The 16,411-nt window shown below is 54.6% G+C and overlaps 1 protein-coding gene across 1 annotated transcript in view; it reads left to right on the top strand.

Moving 5' to 3' along the window:
- Window positions 1–16,411, top strand: part of CMIP (c-Maf inducing protein) — a 228,287-nt gene that overhangs the window by 172,850 nt on the left and 39,026 nt on the right. Inside the window, exons 4-5 of the mRNA XM_021093761.2 lie at window positions 9,003–9,164; window positions 14,038–14,079. Of these exons, the coding sequence (XP_020949420.1) occupies window positions 9,003–9,164; window positions 14,038–14,079 (204 nt within the window). The remainder of the gene's footprint in view (window positions 1–9,002; window positions 9,165–14,037; window positions 14,080–16,411) is intronic.

The following is a 16,411-nucleotide window of genomic DNA, read 5'->3' as shown; positions in this document are numbered from 1 at the left end:
TGACCGGCTTTTTTCATTTGGCATAGTGTCCTCAGTGTTCATCCACGTTGTAGCAGTTGTCAGAATTTCCTTCCTTTTTATGGGTGAATAATATTCCATTGTATCTGTAGCCAACTTTTGTTTATCCTTTCATCTGCTTGAGTTGCCTCCACTTTTTGGCGATTGTGAATAATGCTGTGTGCCATTTGGTATTTAAATGTACTTGGAAATATATCAATGCCCAGAGTTCCCTGGTGACCTAGTGGTTAAGCACTCAGCATTGTGTGTGTGTGTGTGTGTGTGTGTGTGTGTGTGTGTGTGTGTGTGTGTGTATTTATATGCCTATATGTATATAACTGAATCACTTTGCTGTACACCTGAAACAGTGTAAATCAACTACACTTCAGTTTTGTTTTGTTTTGTTTTAAAAAGGGAGCTCCGTTTGCTCTGATCCAGAGCCCAACTCGTGATTCCTCTTTGCTGAGGATCCTACGCCAGCCCTGAGCTACCGTCCTACCTGAATTCCATCTGCCGATTCTCTGGGCATCTGTGCAGCTCCTCGCGACATCACTGATGTCCCAGGTGCCCAGGTGTGCAGCCATCCCGCCCAGCGTTTCCTGGAGCAGCACAGAACCAGGGGCTTATGCTCTTGGGTCATGGACTGGGGGCAGGCATCGAGAGTAGATGCCAGTGTTGCCAGCCCCGAGGTAGCAAGGAAGGGACAGGAGGTCAGTTCCCCAGAAAGAGAAAGCCCACCTGATTCCAAGCCGAGGGTAAGCTGGAGAGGCTGCTGAGAGCAGGCCCTCCAGCTGCCACCTCCCTAAGTTAAGGGATGGGAAGGTCAGCCCAAATGGCTGAAGTGGCAGAGTGACCTGGAGCCAGGCTCCTGGACCCACCTTGCTTGCCTGCTTTCCAGCTGCTCGAGTTTCCCATAACAAAAGTACACTAACTGGATGGCTTAAAACAATAGGAATTTAGCCTCTCACTCTTCTGCGGCCACAAGTCCACAGTCAAGGTGTTGGCAGAGCCCTGCTCCCTCTGAGCCCCCAAGGGAGGTTCTTGGCTCCCCCAGCTTCTAGTTGCTGCCACTAGAAATACCCAGTCTCTGCCTTCACCCTCACCTGGCCTTCTCTCCCTGTGTACGTGCATGTCTTCACCTGGCCTTTTTTAAGGACACCAGGGGTTCAATTTAGGGCCCACCCTAATCCGGCATGGCCTCGTTTTTCACTTGATTGCGTCTGTAAAGACTTATTTCCAAATAAAGCCACATTCACAGATACCAGGGGTTAGGACTCAGACCTATCACTTGGGGGGACGTAACACCAGCCGTGTGACCTCAGGCAGGGTGTTTATCCCCTGGTGCCCCCTCCTGTGTATCTTGGGGACAGAGTGAGCGTGTCTGCCTCCCAGTGGGGAGTGGAAGAGCCCCTCGGGTAGGGTTCAAGAGCATCAGTCGTATCTGGAAGCTACTGTAAAGTGCTGACTCCCAGGCCCTTCTGGCTCCCCTGAGTTGGAATCTGCCTTCTCACAAGCGCCCCCCCCTCGCCCCCCCCACCCCCCGCCCGCTCCACCCCCCATGGTTCCTGTATTGAAGCTCACAGGGGAGGGAAAGGGTTTGCACAGAGCTGGCAACAGTGGGAGCACTTCATCCATGTTGGCTGTTATTTCTGATTTTTTTTTTCTGCTGCCCTCGGCGGTTGCAGCCAACACACACAACGGTGAAGAAACCAACAAGGCATGATCCCTGCCCCCAGGGAGCCAGAGCTCAGTGAGGAAAGCAGCCACCTAGAATTTTCTTGGTGCAGAGACACGGTTTCATGTGATGACTGGGTTTTGCCAAGGATGCGGCAGGCCCTGAGTGCCAGGGAGGCTGTGGTACCCAGCTGTGCACCTGGCACCAAGGCCAGTTCATCTCCTCCTCAGCCAGATGCGTGGTTGCCCGGGCAACCAGCTGATGCTCCAGAGATGATGAGCGGGACACTGTGCCCGAGTTTCTGCCGTTTCCTTGGAAGCAGTAACGGCTGCGGGGAGACCGCCCGCAGCGGGCGCTTAGAGAGCAGAATGCCAGACTCTTCCTCCTCTTTCAGACAAATTGCCCGTCTCCCCAGGACCCGGCTTTCCAGGCAGATGTCAGCTGGATGCCCAGCTGCAGCCAGTCTGGAACTGCCCCTGGGCTCAACTCCCCAACTTAAAGGCTTCTTGTTCATTTCAGAAGGAGGTGGCAGCATCGATCAAGGCAGGAAAAGCACTCAGATGTGCCTCTCAGCACAGTGGTCGGGGCCTCGGGGTCCAAAGCTGGACCAAGGCCCCAACTTCAGCTCTGGCTCTTAAGAGATACTTGACTTCACCTCTCTTGGCCTCAGTTTTCTTATCTATAAAATGGAGCGAATGACACTGCTCACATTGTCCAGTGGCTGTGACAATTTTAGAAGTTGTTGTGTATAAAGCCCCTTCACACAGGGGTGGTCTAGCGAGCGCCCTCCAGTGCGATAACAGTTAATGCTCTTGTGTCACTTGTCACAACCTATTTTGCAGGTAGTGGTCCCTGGATATGGTGAGCTCTGGGCACGTGGCGGCCGGTATTGTCAGAATGAGTGGCTTTGTTGGAATAAGTTGAGCCATGCCTTACCCTCCAGCCGACAGGGCAGTGCCAGGGCTAGGCTTGTGTTTCCTTTTGTGTCCCTTCCTCCACTCCCTGCTCCTCCTAGAGCCCAGGCCCCACTCAGAGTGGATGTCCTGACACCCATCCTAGAAAACCCAGGCCCCTGGAAGGATATTCATGGATTAATCCATCAGCTGAGTACTTGGACCAGCAGTAACAGTTCAGGAACTGAATTGGCTCAGCTGGGGTCTCTGTGCAGGATGCAGATGGAGGCTGAGAGGTTATGAACTGGTCTTAGGGTGATGGTCAAGACTTGAGGGCCAAATGGGCAGTTGAGATATGACTCAAGGGCAGTCACAGGCCTGGGTTGTATCTGAAGGCAAAGTGATGCTTGATGGTCAAAGGCTTTCACGGAAGCCATTCTGGAAGACTAAAGAGAACGTCAAAAATGCACCCCCCTGAGTGTCGGGGGCCCCCAGAAGCCCCCTGGCTTAGCGGGGATGGTGAGTTACCTGGCACGTTCAGCATCCACAGCCTCGGCGAGTCTTGAAAGAGTGAGGCCATCAAAAGCCCCCACCTGGGAATCAGGGAAGCCAAAGAAGTCCCCCTCTTGGTCATTCTCCCTGTATGCAAGGGGCGCTCAGGGACAGCCCCCGTAGACCCCAGGGGGCAAGTTGGAGGAGATGGGCAGGGTGCCACTGACACACTGGCCCCAGCAAATCAGCGTTGCCTGGTTACGGGAGAGGCAGTGAGCACACCGCTGGTCCTCTGTGGCATGAGCGACAGAGGGAACTCCAAGACCTGAGGAGAGCCTGCCCAGCAGAACTTTCTGCGGTGGTGATAGTGTTCTCTTTCCGCGCCGTCTGGTGTAGCAGCCACTGGCCACATGTCTCGCAGCTGGAAGATGGCTAGTGGGACCAAAGCACTGACTTTTTAGCCGTGTTTCATTTTTATTAGATTCCCTGGAAGTGGCCACTTGGGGCTCTCATGCTGGGCAGCACAGCTGGGGGACATCCCCTGGAAAGAAGTCGTCAAAGCCAGCCGGGCTCCCGCCAGGCTCCTTTTGCTCAGCGGCTCCAAGAGCTCCCTTGCAGCCTTTCCTTTAATGATGGGTGGGGGGAGCATGCGTGCTTGTGCGAGCCTCCTCGGAGGCTGCGGCAGGCGGCAGCGCGGCAGCCCCAGCACAGGGAGGCGTGCTTCCAGCACGTTCTGAGTCACACCTCTCCTGGCGAGGGGCACCTTCCCGGTGACAGCTTGTCTCCCGTGGAGAAGCCACCAGGCTCTGATCTCCGAGGCCAGAGAACCCGGGCGTCTGCGGCCGCCTGTGCTGTGGGAGCCGTTGCTGGAGAGATGGCGGCTGTTGCCCAGGTAACGCCCCTCCCAGCCGGCCGCGCAGAGGGCGAGGGCTGCAGTGGAGTGGCTGGCTCTTCCGCATGCACGGGAGGCGGGAGGCTCTTCCTGCCAGGCGCTGTTGTTTCAGGGGCGGGTGGGGCTTAGTCACAGATACCAGCAGCCCTCCTAAGTCCTGCCTGCTCTGGATCACTCACCCTCAGGACTTGGTAGGTGCTAAGAATGAGAGCTGCTCTTTAGCCAGGAGGGGGGCTAAGTGTAGCTGTCATCTGGTGGAACAGGCACAGCAAGCCTTTGATAGTGGTTGTTCTCCTCCCACGTTGCAGGCGAGGAAAGTAAGGTGCCGGGAATAGCCTGTAAGTTCCGTGAGCGCTGGGGCCTCTCTGCTTTGCTCAGCATGGGTGTCCTGAGCGCCGAAGCCCATGCTTGGCCCCCCACAGTGCAAGGTTCCGGTCATTATTGTAGGGCGATTGGCTCGATGGATAATGCGTGGGTAGGTGATGGATGGGTAGGTGGCTCGGTAGTGGGGCGGATGGATGGGAAGATGGATTAAGTGAATGGGAGGATGTGTGAATGAAGCAGAGCTGCGATGTGAACTGAAGGCTGCCGGTTGCAAAACCTGCGCTCCCACCACGAACTGCCTCTGGCTTTGCTTCAGGTCCCCCACCTGCCTGGGTTGGGATTTCTTTTTAAAACGTCTTAATTTTACGGTAAATTACATACCGTAACCCCCCCCCCCCATTGTCAGCGTATGATTCGGTGGTTTTAATAAAGGTGTACAGTTGGAGAGTATTTCCATCGTCCTAAAAGGCGCCCTCATATCTGTGAGCAGTCTAATCGCTATTGCCAGCCCCCCACCCCGGGCAATAACTCTTTCACTTTCTGTCTCTATCAATTTGCCTTTTCTAGACATTTCATATAAAAGGAATCATCCGCTATGTCTTTTGCATCTGGCTTCTTCCACTTAGCAGAAGGTTTGTGAGGCTCCTCTGTCTCGTGGCATGCAGGAGTAGTTCCATCCTTTTTACTGCCAAATACTATTCCATTGTCTGGATATACCATGTCCTGCTTACCCATTCATCAGTTGATGGACATCTGGGTTGTTTCCAGTCTGGTGCTGCTGTGAATAATGCTTCCGTGGCCACTGGTGTGCGTGTCTTTATGTAGAATCTGTTTTTATTTCTCTTGAATAGATTTCCAAGAACAGAATTGCTGGGTCATATGGTAAATTTGTTGAACGTTTTAAGAGACTGTCAGACTGTTTCCCGACGGTGCTGTCCTGATTCTTGGTCCCGGCTGCAGTGCACGGGGATCCCAGCTTCTCCACAACCTTGGCGACCCTTGGTGACATCCTTTCTTTTGGTGACAGCCAGCCTGGCGGGGTGGAGCCATGTCTCTTAATGGTCTGAGCCTGCGTCTCCCTGACGGCTCGTTATCCTGACCTGCGTTGTGCTCTCACTTCTTGGCTGGGCTTGACCTTTTCAGCCGTGGGTTGGTGACCTTTTTCTTTAAAGGCTCAGATCACAAATGTTGGGGGCTGTCTGGCCCACATTCAATTCTGTCACATATTCTTTGTTCAAATGGATCCGGCAGCCCATCCACGCCAGACATGGCAAGAGGCTACCCACCCCTCCCGGTGAAGCGGGCTCCGCAGAAGGTCCACACTGCACAGCCAGGGGCTGGGCTCCTGGGAGTCGGGGTTCTCGAGGCGCGTCCCCATCCTGGCCCCACCGTGATTCATCACCACATGAGCTCATCAGAGTTCCTGGGATGAAATGTGTAATTTGTCACCCACGGCAGAGAACCTGGGCCCCCACGGTCCTGGCAGGCCTCTCTCTGCCCTGTGGCTGCCCTGTGCCAGGGCTCAGAGCCTTTTCTGGTGATCAGCCACCTTCCTGTCACCTCTCAAACAAACTGGTCCTGCTGTACAGCACAGAGAACTCTATCCAATCACTTGTGATAGAACATGATGGCAGATAATATAAGAAAAAGAACGTGTACGTGTGTGTGACTGGGGCACTTTGCAGTATAGCAGGAATGGACAGAACTTTGTAAATCAACTATAATAAATTTTTTTTCAAATTAACAAACCATCTGCCCTCAGGTCTCTGCCTGAGGGTCTGCTCCTGGGGCAGGTCCCCCCCAGGGTTGCTGTGAGGATGGACGGAGATGCTGCCCCAAAGCGCTCGGCATGGTGCCTGGTACGGTGTAGTACATGCTCATTAAACATGACCCCTTGTCCGCCGCTGGGAGCTTCTGGATTTGAGTGTAGCTTCTGTGACCACTCTCCCGGGGATCCCTCCTAAGCCAGGGCTCAGGTGCTCGTGGGAAGGCTTTGTCTAACCCAGTCCGTCGAGGGGGCTGTGTTGGTGAGCCCGAGGCTGGGGGTTCGCGGGAGGCTGTACTGGGGCTGACGGCGCCTGGGGACCTCGCCGTCTCCGTGCTCTCGGAGCGTGGAGAGCTGGGGATCTAGGGACGGTACTCACTGCCGCCCGCCCCCACGGGCAGGCTGTATTCAGCGGCGTTGCAAGGAGGGCCGGCTGGACAGTGTTTGCCCGGGATTAATGATCGCTCTTTCTAGGTTGTGGGATTTTGAGGCCTTTTTTCATTTATCCTCTTCCTTGTGCTTTTCAGCGGGGTTTAAATTTCTTGCAGTGAACATGCCTCATTTTCATGAAAAGAATGAAGTCATTATTCTTTCAAAAGTAAACAACTTGCAGCTGATTAGAAGAGAGGGCGCTTAAAGCCCAGGCCTCATTCTAGTCTAGAATCTACTGTGGGAAGACACCGCGGTACGCCGTGTGGTTTTCTCTGAGGCTTAATGTATGGTGCATTTCCGTGACTATTTCATGGTCATTTAAAAATTAAGCAATTCTCTGGGCACATGGCAAAACTGCACTCGTCTGGGACTCAGAGGAGCACTCGTCTTTGGGGATGAGTCAGGTTCTTGCCTTGGGAGGTGTCTCCACCGCCTGAGACTTTGCATAGACCGGGCAGTGCTCCCGGCTGACAGCGCTGGGGTGGGGAGGCGCTGGCTGACAGCATCTAGGAGGACCAAGGCTGGTTACCGTCCCCGGGAAGCCAGGGAGCTGGGGGCATCTTGTTGTGAAAGTCATAGTGGGAGTGCCCTGGTGGCTCAGTGGGTTAAGGATCTGGCTTTGTCACTGCTGGGGTACAGGTTCAAGTCCCTGGCCTGGAAACTTAGGAATGCCACGCATGCGGCCAAAAAAAAGAGAGAGAGACAGAGAAAGTCATGGGGTTCAGCAGAAACTGTGCCCATCTTCCTCGTCGAGTGCATTTACTGTTCACTGAACATGCTCCCCCCGCTGCCCCCCCCCCCCAGAATTTGCCCTGCTTTTCCCCTGGTCCTTACAGGATCTAGAGTGATTGGCAAGTAAATGTTTCTACTCTTTCCTGTTCCCCACTTTCGGGAAGCTGTGCTGTCTTCACGTCAGCAGCTCGGAGACAGAAGGAGGGCGGGTGTTGGGGAGGCAGAGAGTGTGTGGAGGGAGGGGAGGGCGTGGAGATGACTTAAGACGGATCTGGGATGACGAGGGGGCATAGCTGAGGTGTGCCTCAGCGAAGAGGGTGATGGCAGTGGTGATGGGGTATGATTAGCACGTAAGAGGTTCCAGAAAATCGTGGAGTGTGAAAAAAAAAAAAAAAAAAACGGCAGTAAGAAAACGGGATGCTGTCTGTATCACTGTGGGTTGTACATTTCACCCCTTCCGTTTTGCAAAAACGCTACCCGAGTTCCCTTTTTGTTGCTCTTTGGACTTTGCTTTTGAGTGTATCTCCTACAGACAGGGGAACCACATGGGTCCAAGATTTATAAGGGTTGGTTGCCCTCTTCACTTACGCAGAATCTACAGAATAGAAACTGAGGCTTAGTAGGTAAAATACTTTATAGGAAGAATCAGGGCTGTCTGATCCCAAAGTCTGCCCCCTGTTTCACACTCAGCGCAGTGAACGACTCGGTTTGATGCGAGCCATGCCCCCCAAATGCTTCATTTTGGGCCTTGGGCTCCAAGACCCTTCGTGAGTCCTAACCCAGACACTAAGCGGTCGGGGAGAGCCTGGCAGCCGCGAGCTTGTCTTTGGCCCTCAGCTCCTCCTTCCTCATTCAGACTTGGGCTCAGAGATGGTGATGTGTCACCCAGCTGGCTGCTGGCTCAGTGACATTAAAATTAGGTTTTCCCCAAGGAGCAGAGCCCTTAATGAAGGCGTTTATCCAGTTAGAAAGAGAGACTCCAGGCGAGCTGGGCGGCCGTGGGGCAGGCAGCTGCGCTCTGGCTGGGACCTGGGCCTTCTGAGAGGGCTTCTGTTTCCATGATGTCAGAGGGCGGAACGCGCCAGGCCTCATATGGAGGGAGCCGCAGCCCCCGCCCCGGCCGCTCCCCAGCTTTGGATGTGGAGGTAAGAAGGCGCACGCTGAGGCCCTGCTGGGCTCGGTCCCCACCAGGCCGGGCTGAATTCCAGGCCCCCAGCCTCTCTGTCAGGTTCCTCAGCTGAGCACCGCTCTCCAGGGGGGCCTCTTAGAATCTGGATGAGCAGAAACAATGCCTCCAACCCAAAGAAAGTACCGTGGGGGGACTGTGGATGCTTCTGCTCTTACTGCATTTGAATTCTTGGGGAACAGGTTTAGCAGAAGATCTCATCCGGCGGAGAAGTATCTTCATTCTTTTTTCTTTTTTTGTCCACCCTGCGACATAGGGAGTTCCCAGGGATCAGATCCAAGCCACACCTGCGGCAACGCCAGATCCTTCACCTGCTGTCCTGGGCCAGGGATTGAGCCTGCGTCCCAGGGCTCCAGAGACACTGCCATTCCTGCTGCACTGCAGCAAGGACTCCCATTCTTTTTTGAAAGTCACTGAAAACAGAGTGGAAATTACTCTTTGCAGCCTTCACCTCGCAGCAAGGCTCGCCCTTCTCCGGGTGTCCCTGTCGGGTGATTCATGTGGGGAGGGCGGGGCCCACAGTCAGGCCCTTTGCATCCAGTGCGTCTGATTCTTGGATCATCTAGTATCTTCCAGCCGTAACCCGTGTGGCTCTCTTGCTGTCTCCCATCCAGAAAAAGATTTACAAATACAAGAAAGTCCTAAGCAACCCGAGTCGTTGGGAAGTGGTCTTGAAGGAGATCCGAACCCTGGTGGACATGGCCCTGACCTCTCCCCTGCAGGACGACTCCATCAACCAAGCCCCGCTGGAAATCGTCTCGAAACTGCTCTCAGAGGTAACACACCCCCTTGGCTTGATTTTGTACTATGCGCGTGCACACACACATGCACATACCCCACGCACACACAACTTTGAAGTTTATCTTCGTTTACCTCCGCCGAGCGCCGCCCCGAACCAAGTGGCAGAACTGGATTGGGTTTGTGTGGCCCCCTGTCGCTGGAGGAGGTGAGCAGTCCCTCAGCAACACGGGGGATCCAGAAGGAGCTGTGCCCCCAGGGCTTCCAGCCGACTGTCCAGGGACCAAGGGAGGGTTGTTGCCGCCTTGCCGTGCCCCAAGACTGGACCAGGGACGGGCTCGAGCTGGGCTCTGGTGCTGATGCTGGTAGCCGCTTCCAGAATTCTCTTGTTCACTCCCAAAGAGAGCACGTGGGTGAAGGCCCCAGCCTGCCTTCCTGCACGCCTGGCGTTGGTCCCCTCCATTCTTCTCCCAACAGCCTCACCTATACCAGCTCACACAGGGTTTCTAAAATCCAGAGGTTTCCCCAAAGAATGGGAATTTTCAGGTTCTCTTTAAAAACAATCAGAAAATCTAGGGAGTTCCCCTTGTGGCTCAGTGGTTACAAACCTGACTAGGATCCATGAGGATGTGGGTTCAGTCCCTGGCCTCACTCAGTCAGAGTACAGGATCTGGCACTGTGAGCTGCAGTGTAGGTTGCAGGTGCAGCTCGGATCTCGAGTTGCTATAGCTGTGGTTGAAGGCCTGCGGCTGCAACTCCAGTTCAACCCCTAGCCAGGGAACTTCCATATGCCGCAGGTGCAGCCATTAAAAAAAAAAAAAAAAAGGAAGGAAGGGAAGGAGAAAGAAGTGAAAATCCAACAGCAGCTTAGTGCCACCCATCTGAGCCATTGGCTTTGCCAGGCGGCCCCATGCTTTGAGTGTGTGCCAAGTGCCAGGCATGTTTGGGGCATTCGGGGGAAGGCCGTCCCCTGCCCTCCTGGAGCTTCCATTCTGGCAGAGGAGACAGTGCACCGTGAGGCTTAGTCAAAGCCAGGGGTGCTTCAGAAACTCACTCTGTTGACCCTGTTCCCGTGCTGTTCTAAGCGCTTTACAGATGGGAAGCCTGCTCTCATTTATCTCCCTGCCTAGTCCCCTGGGGACTCTGGAGTTGGTGGCTTCTTGTTTAAACTATGCACGGCCACCAGATCTTTGTCCCTCTCTGCTAGGAGCAGCCCCTACCCTTCTGGCACCTCAGTTCCCCAGGTGGCTCCTCCACACACCCTCGGACTCCTGCGCAAGGTCCCTGCTACCTAGAGCCTCCGCTCTCTGCAGGCCCAGGCTGCCTGTCACTACCCATCGGTCCAGGAAACCGGCCCAGGCCTTCCATTCCGCAGCACGGAAGGAGGTGGGGGCGAGGTGGAGAACGTGGGTGGCACGGGCCAGTGCAGGCAGGGGAGCAGAGGACGTGTCTGTCCTCCATTGGGAGACCAGCCTCGTCCTCCAGAAGAGTAAAGACTCAGGCTCTGAAATGAGTCGTGGTCAAGGTCTGCAACTTGAGGCTGGGTGCCCTGTGTCCAATCTCAAGTCCAGGCTTCCGACCTGAGCAGCAGGTCCTGACTTGTCACCTGGAGAAAGGGAAGGCAGCTCGCCCTCAAGGAGCACCTGCCGTGGGCCAGGCCAGTGCCAGGTGCCACGCCCTTGGCCTCTCATCTGATCCTCACATTCCCCCTTAGAGGGAGGCCTTACTGCCTCCATTTCACAGATGGGGAAACTGAGGCACAGAGATACCAAGTGACCTGCTGAGTAAGCAGCGGGGCTGGAAATCCCACCTTAAGGCTGCCTGATTCTCACTGCAGGGCTGCCTTGCCCACCCCTTCAGCCCCACTAGTCTCAGCTGCCGTTACACTGTCATTAAGTCAGGTCATCGTCGGGACAGTGGGGAAGTCAGCGAACGACGGCTGACCTCTGGTGAGGTGTTTCCTCTGACCCCGTGCTAGTGGGCTTTGCATCACTTCTCAGGCTTTCGATCATGGATCTCAAAGTCAGCTGATCCCAGGCACTAAGGTGGAGAGACAGGCATTTAAAGGGGAAAAAAAAAAGGAAGAAGCTTGTATTTGCTGCACACCTACTATGTGTTAGACAAATGGTCTGTGTTACCCCTGATCTACTGATAAGGGCTGCCATTTGTGGGGGATGGAGCTGGGACCAAAGTCCTAGTGGCATCCCCTTCAACAAGGCTCAGCGCCTCTCCAAGTGACAGTAACAGTTTTTGAGCCTGTGACGATCACAGCAGGTGCTTGCACCTGCCCTTTTACACGTCTCCGAGTGACCCTGCGAGGTAAGTAGTAAAACGTTTTGGAAGCAGGAACAGAGGCTCCGAGGGGTTAATGCCTTTCCAGGGTCACTTGGGTGGGGGTGGGCAGGACCCAGGCCCGGGTCTGCCCCAACAGCGAAGCTCATGCTCTCATGCATCAAAGTGACATTACCTGGGCTGGTGGAGACTTTTTGGGGGGTGGGGGACCCAGCTGTCAGACCGCAGTTAAGAGCAGGTGTGTGGCGTCAGGAAGGCCTGGTTCTGCGCTCAGGGGCTCTCTGCCCTGGTGCAGATTCCTGGGTCCCAGTTTTCATCTGTGAGTTGGGGCTAAGATGTGAGGATTGGATGCCCTGATATGCGTGTGGTGCCTGGCACTGTGCCTGATATACCAGCTGATAAATGGTCGAATTTCTGTTGTCATGGGAGATGGCTGTGAACTTGACCTTAAGCAGCCTCAGCTAGACATCTAGAGGGATGGGTGGAAAAACAAACACACCGCCCTCCTCTCGCCCTTTTGTGTTTAGATTCTTTGTTCACTTGACTCAAGTTGTTCCTGAGGTCTCCTCAGAGGCTCCAGGCCTCTCTAAACCGACCAGAAGGTGGGAGGCTCCCGAGGCAGGTAGAGAGGGGACAGGAGTGTCACAGCTGGTGTCCCCATCTCCCTGGGCCTTTGTTGGCTTGAGCACGTAGAGCGACCACTCAGTCTGGGATTCAAGTGTCCCCTCTAATGTGGCGGCACTCTCCACTGCAGGTCACAAATGGCTTTCGTGGAGGGACGTTTCCCTGCAGAGTGGCATGTGCTGTCACCAGTGACTGGGCCAGAGGAAACGGTGTCAGTGGTGCCACAGGCTCTTCCTAGAAAGGTGCACGGGGAGTTCCCGTCATGACGCAGTGGTTAATGAATCTGACTAGAAATCATGAGGTTGCGGGTTCAATCCCTGGCCTTGCTCAGTGGGTTAAGGATCTGGCATTGCCATGAGTTGTGGTGTAGGTTGCAGACACGGCTGGGATCTGGCATTGCAGTGGCTGTGGTATAGGCCGGCAGCAACAGCTCTGATTCGACCCCTAGCCTGGGAACCTCCATATGCCGCAGGTGCGGCCCTAAAAGGACAAAAGACAAAAAAAAAAAAAAAAAAGGTGCACGGGAGCGGTGAGGGATGTGTGGTCCCTTGCCGGCTGACCCAGCGCTGTAACACGCTGGCTGGAGACTCAGGCTTCGGAATCAGGACGGACAGGGATCAAATCCCCACTCCACCGCCTGTTACCTGTGCTCCGGGGCGAGTGGCTGGTCACTCATCTGTCATTGGGATAGAAGGAGAAGCTGTCACGAGAAGGCGAAAGGGATGTGAGGAGTGTAGTGAAGCCCTGACACGGTGCCCGAGGCGTAGGGAGTAGGAACGACCAAAGCCAGGCTGGCATCTGCCTTCGGCGGAACAATGGCTGGTGTCTGCTAATCTGCTCAAACTCCACCAACATCCCCAACAAGAAAAAGGTGTAGGACTCCAAAAAGGCGTCCCCGCGCGTGTCGCGCATCCTAAGCATCAGATCAGGCTGTGGCCATCGGGACCTGCACGCCCGTGGGGTGTGGGCGCTGACCCCAGCTCCCGCCACCCTCGTCCCTCAGGCAGCCCGCTCACCGGGCGAAAGGACGTTGACAGCTCACTAGCTCTTCTTTCCCCCTTAGCTGGTGTGAACGCATTAGATCCCAGACACGCCTGCAACCTGTTCAGCCCGTGGGGCTCTTTGGAGACCCGGGAACGATCTGTCTTGCAGTTTTCCGCCCAGCGAGGGGGTGCGTTATGAACGGCACGTGTGGCTCTTGGGAAATAGGAATTGACACCAGCGAAAGCCCGGGTCCGCTGGGACAGATGGTCAGAGCAGAACGCACCACAACACTCGCAAAAAAAGCATAGCAGCTCTTTCTGAGTTTTCCTGCTTAGCTCTTGTCTGTCGCCTCCTCATTCTTTTCCCCATTCGCGGACATGGGTTGGGGGTCACGGGTGCCAGGTGTGTAAGGGAATTCTGGATGAGGAGGAACACAAAATCAAAATTAAGCATGTTTAATCCATGCAACTTTGTTTTTGGTTTTTGCGAGTTAATTGCTAGAAATTTAATGTAGCCAAAACATCTTGGGCTGTCTCATGGAACACGAGGGTTCCCTGGAACCCCAGTTGGAGAACCAGTGAAGGACTCTTCGTTCTGCCCCCAAAAGACCAGCTGGCACAGAGTCAAGACCTTGCAGTCTATTTCTTTACATGCTTATTATGAACCTGCCTCCTGGCTTCCAAAGTGGGGTCACTGTGACAAAGGCCAAGCAGGAGTTTGAGGAAGAAACTGCCTCACTGAGGAGTGACTCGTCCAAGCTCATGTCACTCACGAGTGGTGACGCAGGGCCTTGGAGCTCCACTCTCCCCGCCCCGAAGCCGTCCTTTCCCTCCTTCCTGGTCCTGCCTTTGAGGGTCCTCTGATCTCTTTAATGAAGAAAAAGTGACAGCTGCCCTCGGAGAGGCCGCAAGCGGTTTGAAGCTGTGTGGGACCTTTGCGACACAAGTGTTCCATTTGATTAATACTGTTTTTTGCGTTGTTTTCCTCCTGCTCCATCCGCTGATCCTTCAGAACACAAACTTGACTACCCAGGAGCATGAAAACATCATTGTGGTAAGTCCCCGGCTGTCCCCCTCCCCCGCCCGCCCGCCTCCCCCGGCCCAGAGCCCCCCCCATTGGAGTGCCTTCCACGAGCTCCGGGCCAGACGCGCTCCTCCTCCTGCCCGTGCACATTTCAGAGCCCCAGCTGGTGGGGGGGTAATTATCAGTCTTTGAGGTTTGCAGCAAATGCGTCTTAATCGCCTCCTCCTTCCTGAGTCTGCCCCGGGGAGTTGAAGGCAGGAGATGGCAGAGACCGTATAATTTATTCACAGCCGTAACTCTATTAGCTGCACCATAAACTTGCTCTTTCTTGCCCCAGGACATGGCTCCTCATTAATCCGCTCATAGAATCTGGATTTAATTCCCTCTGATACGCAAAGTGAGATGATATTTTCTGAGACTTGACTATGATGTAAGCACCTTTGGAGTAAAATATCTTCCTAAGTAGTTTTAAGCTATGAAATGTGACTCTCACTAGAGAGAAGAAGGCAGTGACGTTGCCCCTCCTGGGTGCCAAGCATGGAACCCTGTATTTGAATCGCAGAAAACTAAGATGGCCCCTGCTCCCAGGGGGCTCTTCATCTCTTAAGTGAGGTCACTGCAAGAATAGAGGCATGTCATAGAGAGAGTGGAATGATAAACTCACCAGGGAAAAATTCCAGAGAGCTTCTCAGAGGCAGCAATGTCTGAGCTGGGTTTTGAAGGATCAATAGGAGTCTGCCACATGGCACAACAGGAGAAAGGCTTTCCAAGGGGAGAAAACCAAACATGCGCAGAGACTTCAAGAGACGTGCCATATTCTGGAAGCTTCAGCATTGCTGGAGCATAACCATAAGGAAGTAGGACACAGGAAAGCGGAACTTGAAAGTGAGAGGCAGAGCTTTGTGGGCCTGGGAAAGGACCTTGAACACGCACTTGCCCAAGAGGGCCTGCAGCCACAGCCTTTGACACAAGGGAAACATCCCAGACACGGTGTGCCTCTGAGCTGCCCTGGGGCTTCGGGAGCCCACCCACTTGGCCCTGGCATGCCCAGCCTGGAGAATCATGCCCCTTGCCCCGCCTGGGTCCTGTGGGCACCAAAGGGGGTGAGCCTTTGGCCTTTTATTGTGGAGAATAAAGTCAGCAGCTCCCATGAAGCCTTAACCACGGTGTCTGGCGAGTAGCAAGTGCCCAGTGGCTGTCGGCTGAGGATACAGCGGTTTTTCCTATGCTCTTCCCTGCCCACCTTCTCTTGCTGGAACAGGGGCAACGAGAACCTGGCTGCCCCAGTCTCCCACTGCCACCTTTCTCTGACATATTATTAATTAATAAATTTGCTTAGAAGTTCCTGTTGTGGCTCCGCAAGTTGACAGCCCAACATAGTGTCCATGAGGATGCAGGTTTGATCCCTGGCCTCACTCCGTGGGTTAAGAATCTGGCATTGCCAGGAGCTGCAGCACAGGTCCCGGATGTGGCTCGGGTCTGGTCTTGCTGTGGCTGTGGTGTAGGCCAACAGCTGCAGCTCCTATTCACCCCCTAGCCTGGGAACATCCCATGTGCCGCAGGTGAGGCCGTAAAAAAAGAAGAAAAAAAACTCACTTAACAGACATTTGTTGACATGTGATTACAAGTATGTGCCAGACACGGGTCTCCATTCCACAGAGTTGCCATTGAGGAATTACTGTGCGAGGGGGGATCCTGGCAGATAGATAATCCAGAAGTAATGTGGTCCAGCTTGAGGTTTGCTCAGGGCGTTAGGGGAGCACGGAGAGCAGGCGCCTGACCTCCTCTCTCAGGGAGATGACGGAGGGCTTCAAGGAGGAGGTGAGCAAACTGGGGCTTCAAGGGTGACCAGTGATGCTCCAGGGGAAGGCAGTCCAGGCAAGGAGCCCGGCACGGGCAAAAGCAGAGAGGCTCTCGCTGGTGGGAAGAAGGAGTTGGCATCTTCCTCTCTGCTGGCACCACCTCTGGGCCCCACTGTGCACTTCGGCCCGGAAGGAGGCTGCTGAGGGCTTTGGACTTGGGAGGAGCCTGGGAAAGGAATTTTGATCCGAGGAGTCCAGTCTGCATTTATCCAGCTAATTTGGCTGGGCTGACCCCTTAATTGGACTGGGCTGAGCTTAGCTGCTCAGCGGGGATGCCTGAGAACTGGGAGGAATTTCAGCGGAGGGTCAGCCCCCAGCCCTCCTCCCACAGCCTCACTGCAACTCCTTATGACCCGCGCTGGTCCCGTTACCCCAAAGCCTTCTGCGCCCCCCTTCCACTCCAACAATGACATTGTCTGATTTGACCTGCTGACAGTTGGTCTCCCAGCGGGGCTTGGCTTTTTTTTTTTTTACGTGCTTATTTTTCAAAAGTACTTTCA

The sequence above is a fragment of the Sus scrofa genome, chromosome 6 (genome assembly GCF_054392235.1).
Source record: "Sus scrofa isolate SSC_HxYL_T2T_F1_AM1 chromosome 6, Sscrofa_HxYL_maternal_Yorkshire_Landrace_v2.0, whole genome shotgun sequence".
NCBI classification, from domain to species: domain Eukaryota; kingdom Metazoa; phylum Chordata; class Mammalia; order Artiodactyla; family Suidae; genus Sus; species Sus scrofa.
This window is presented reverse-complemented; position numbering and strand designations above follow the sequence as displayed.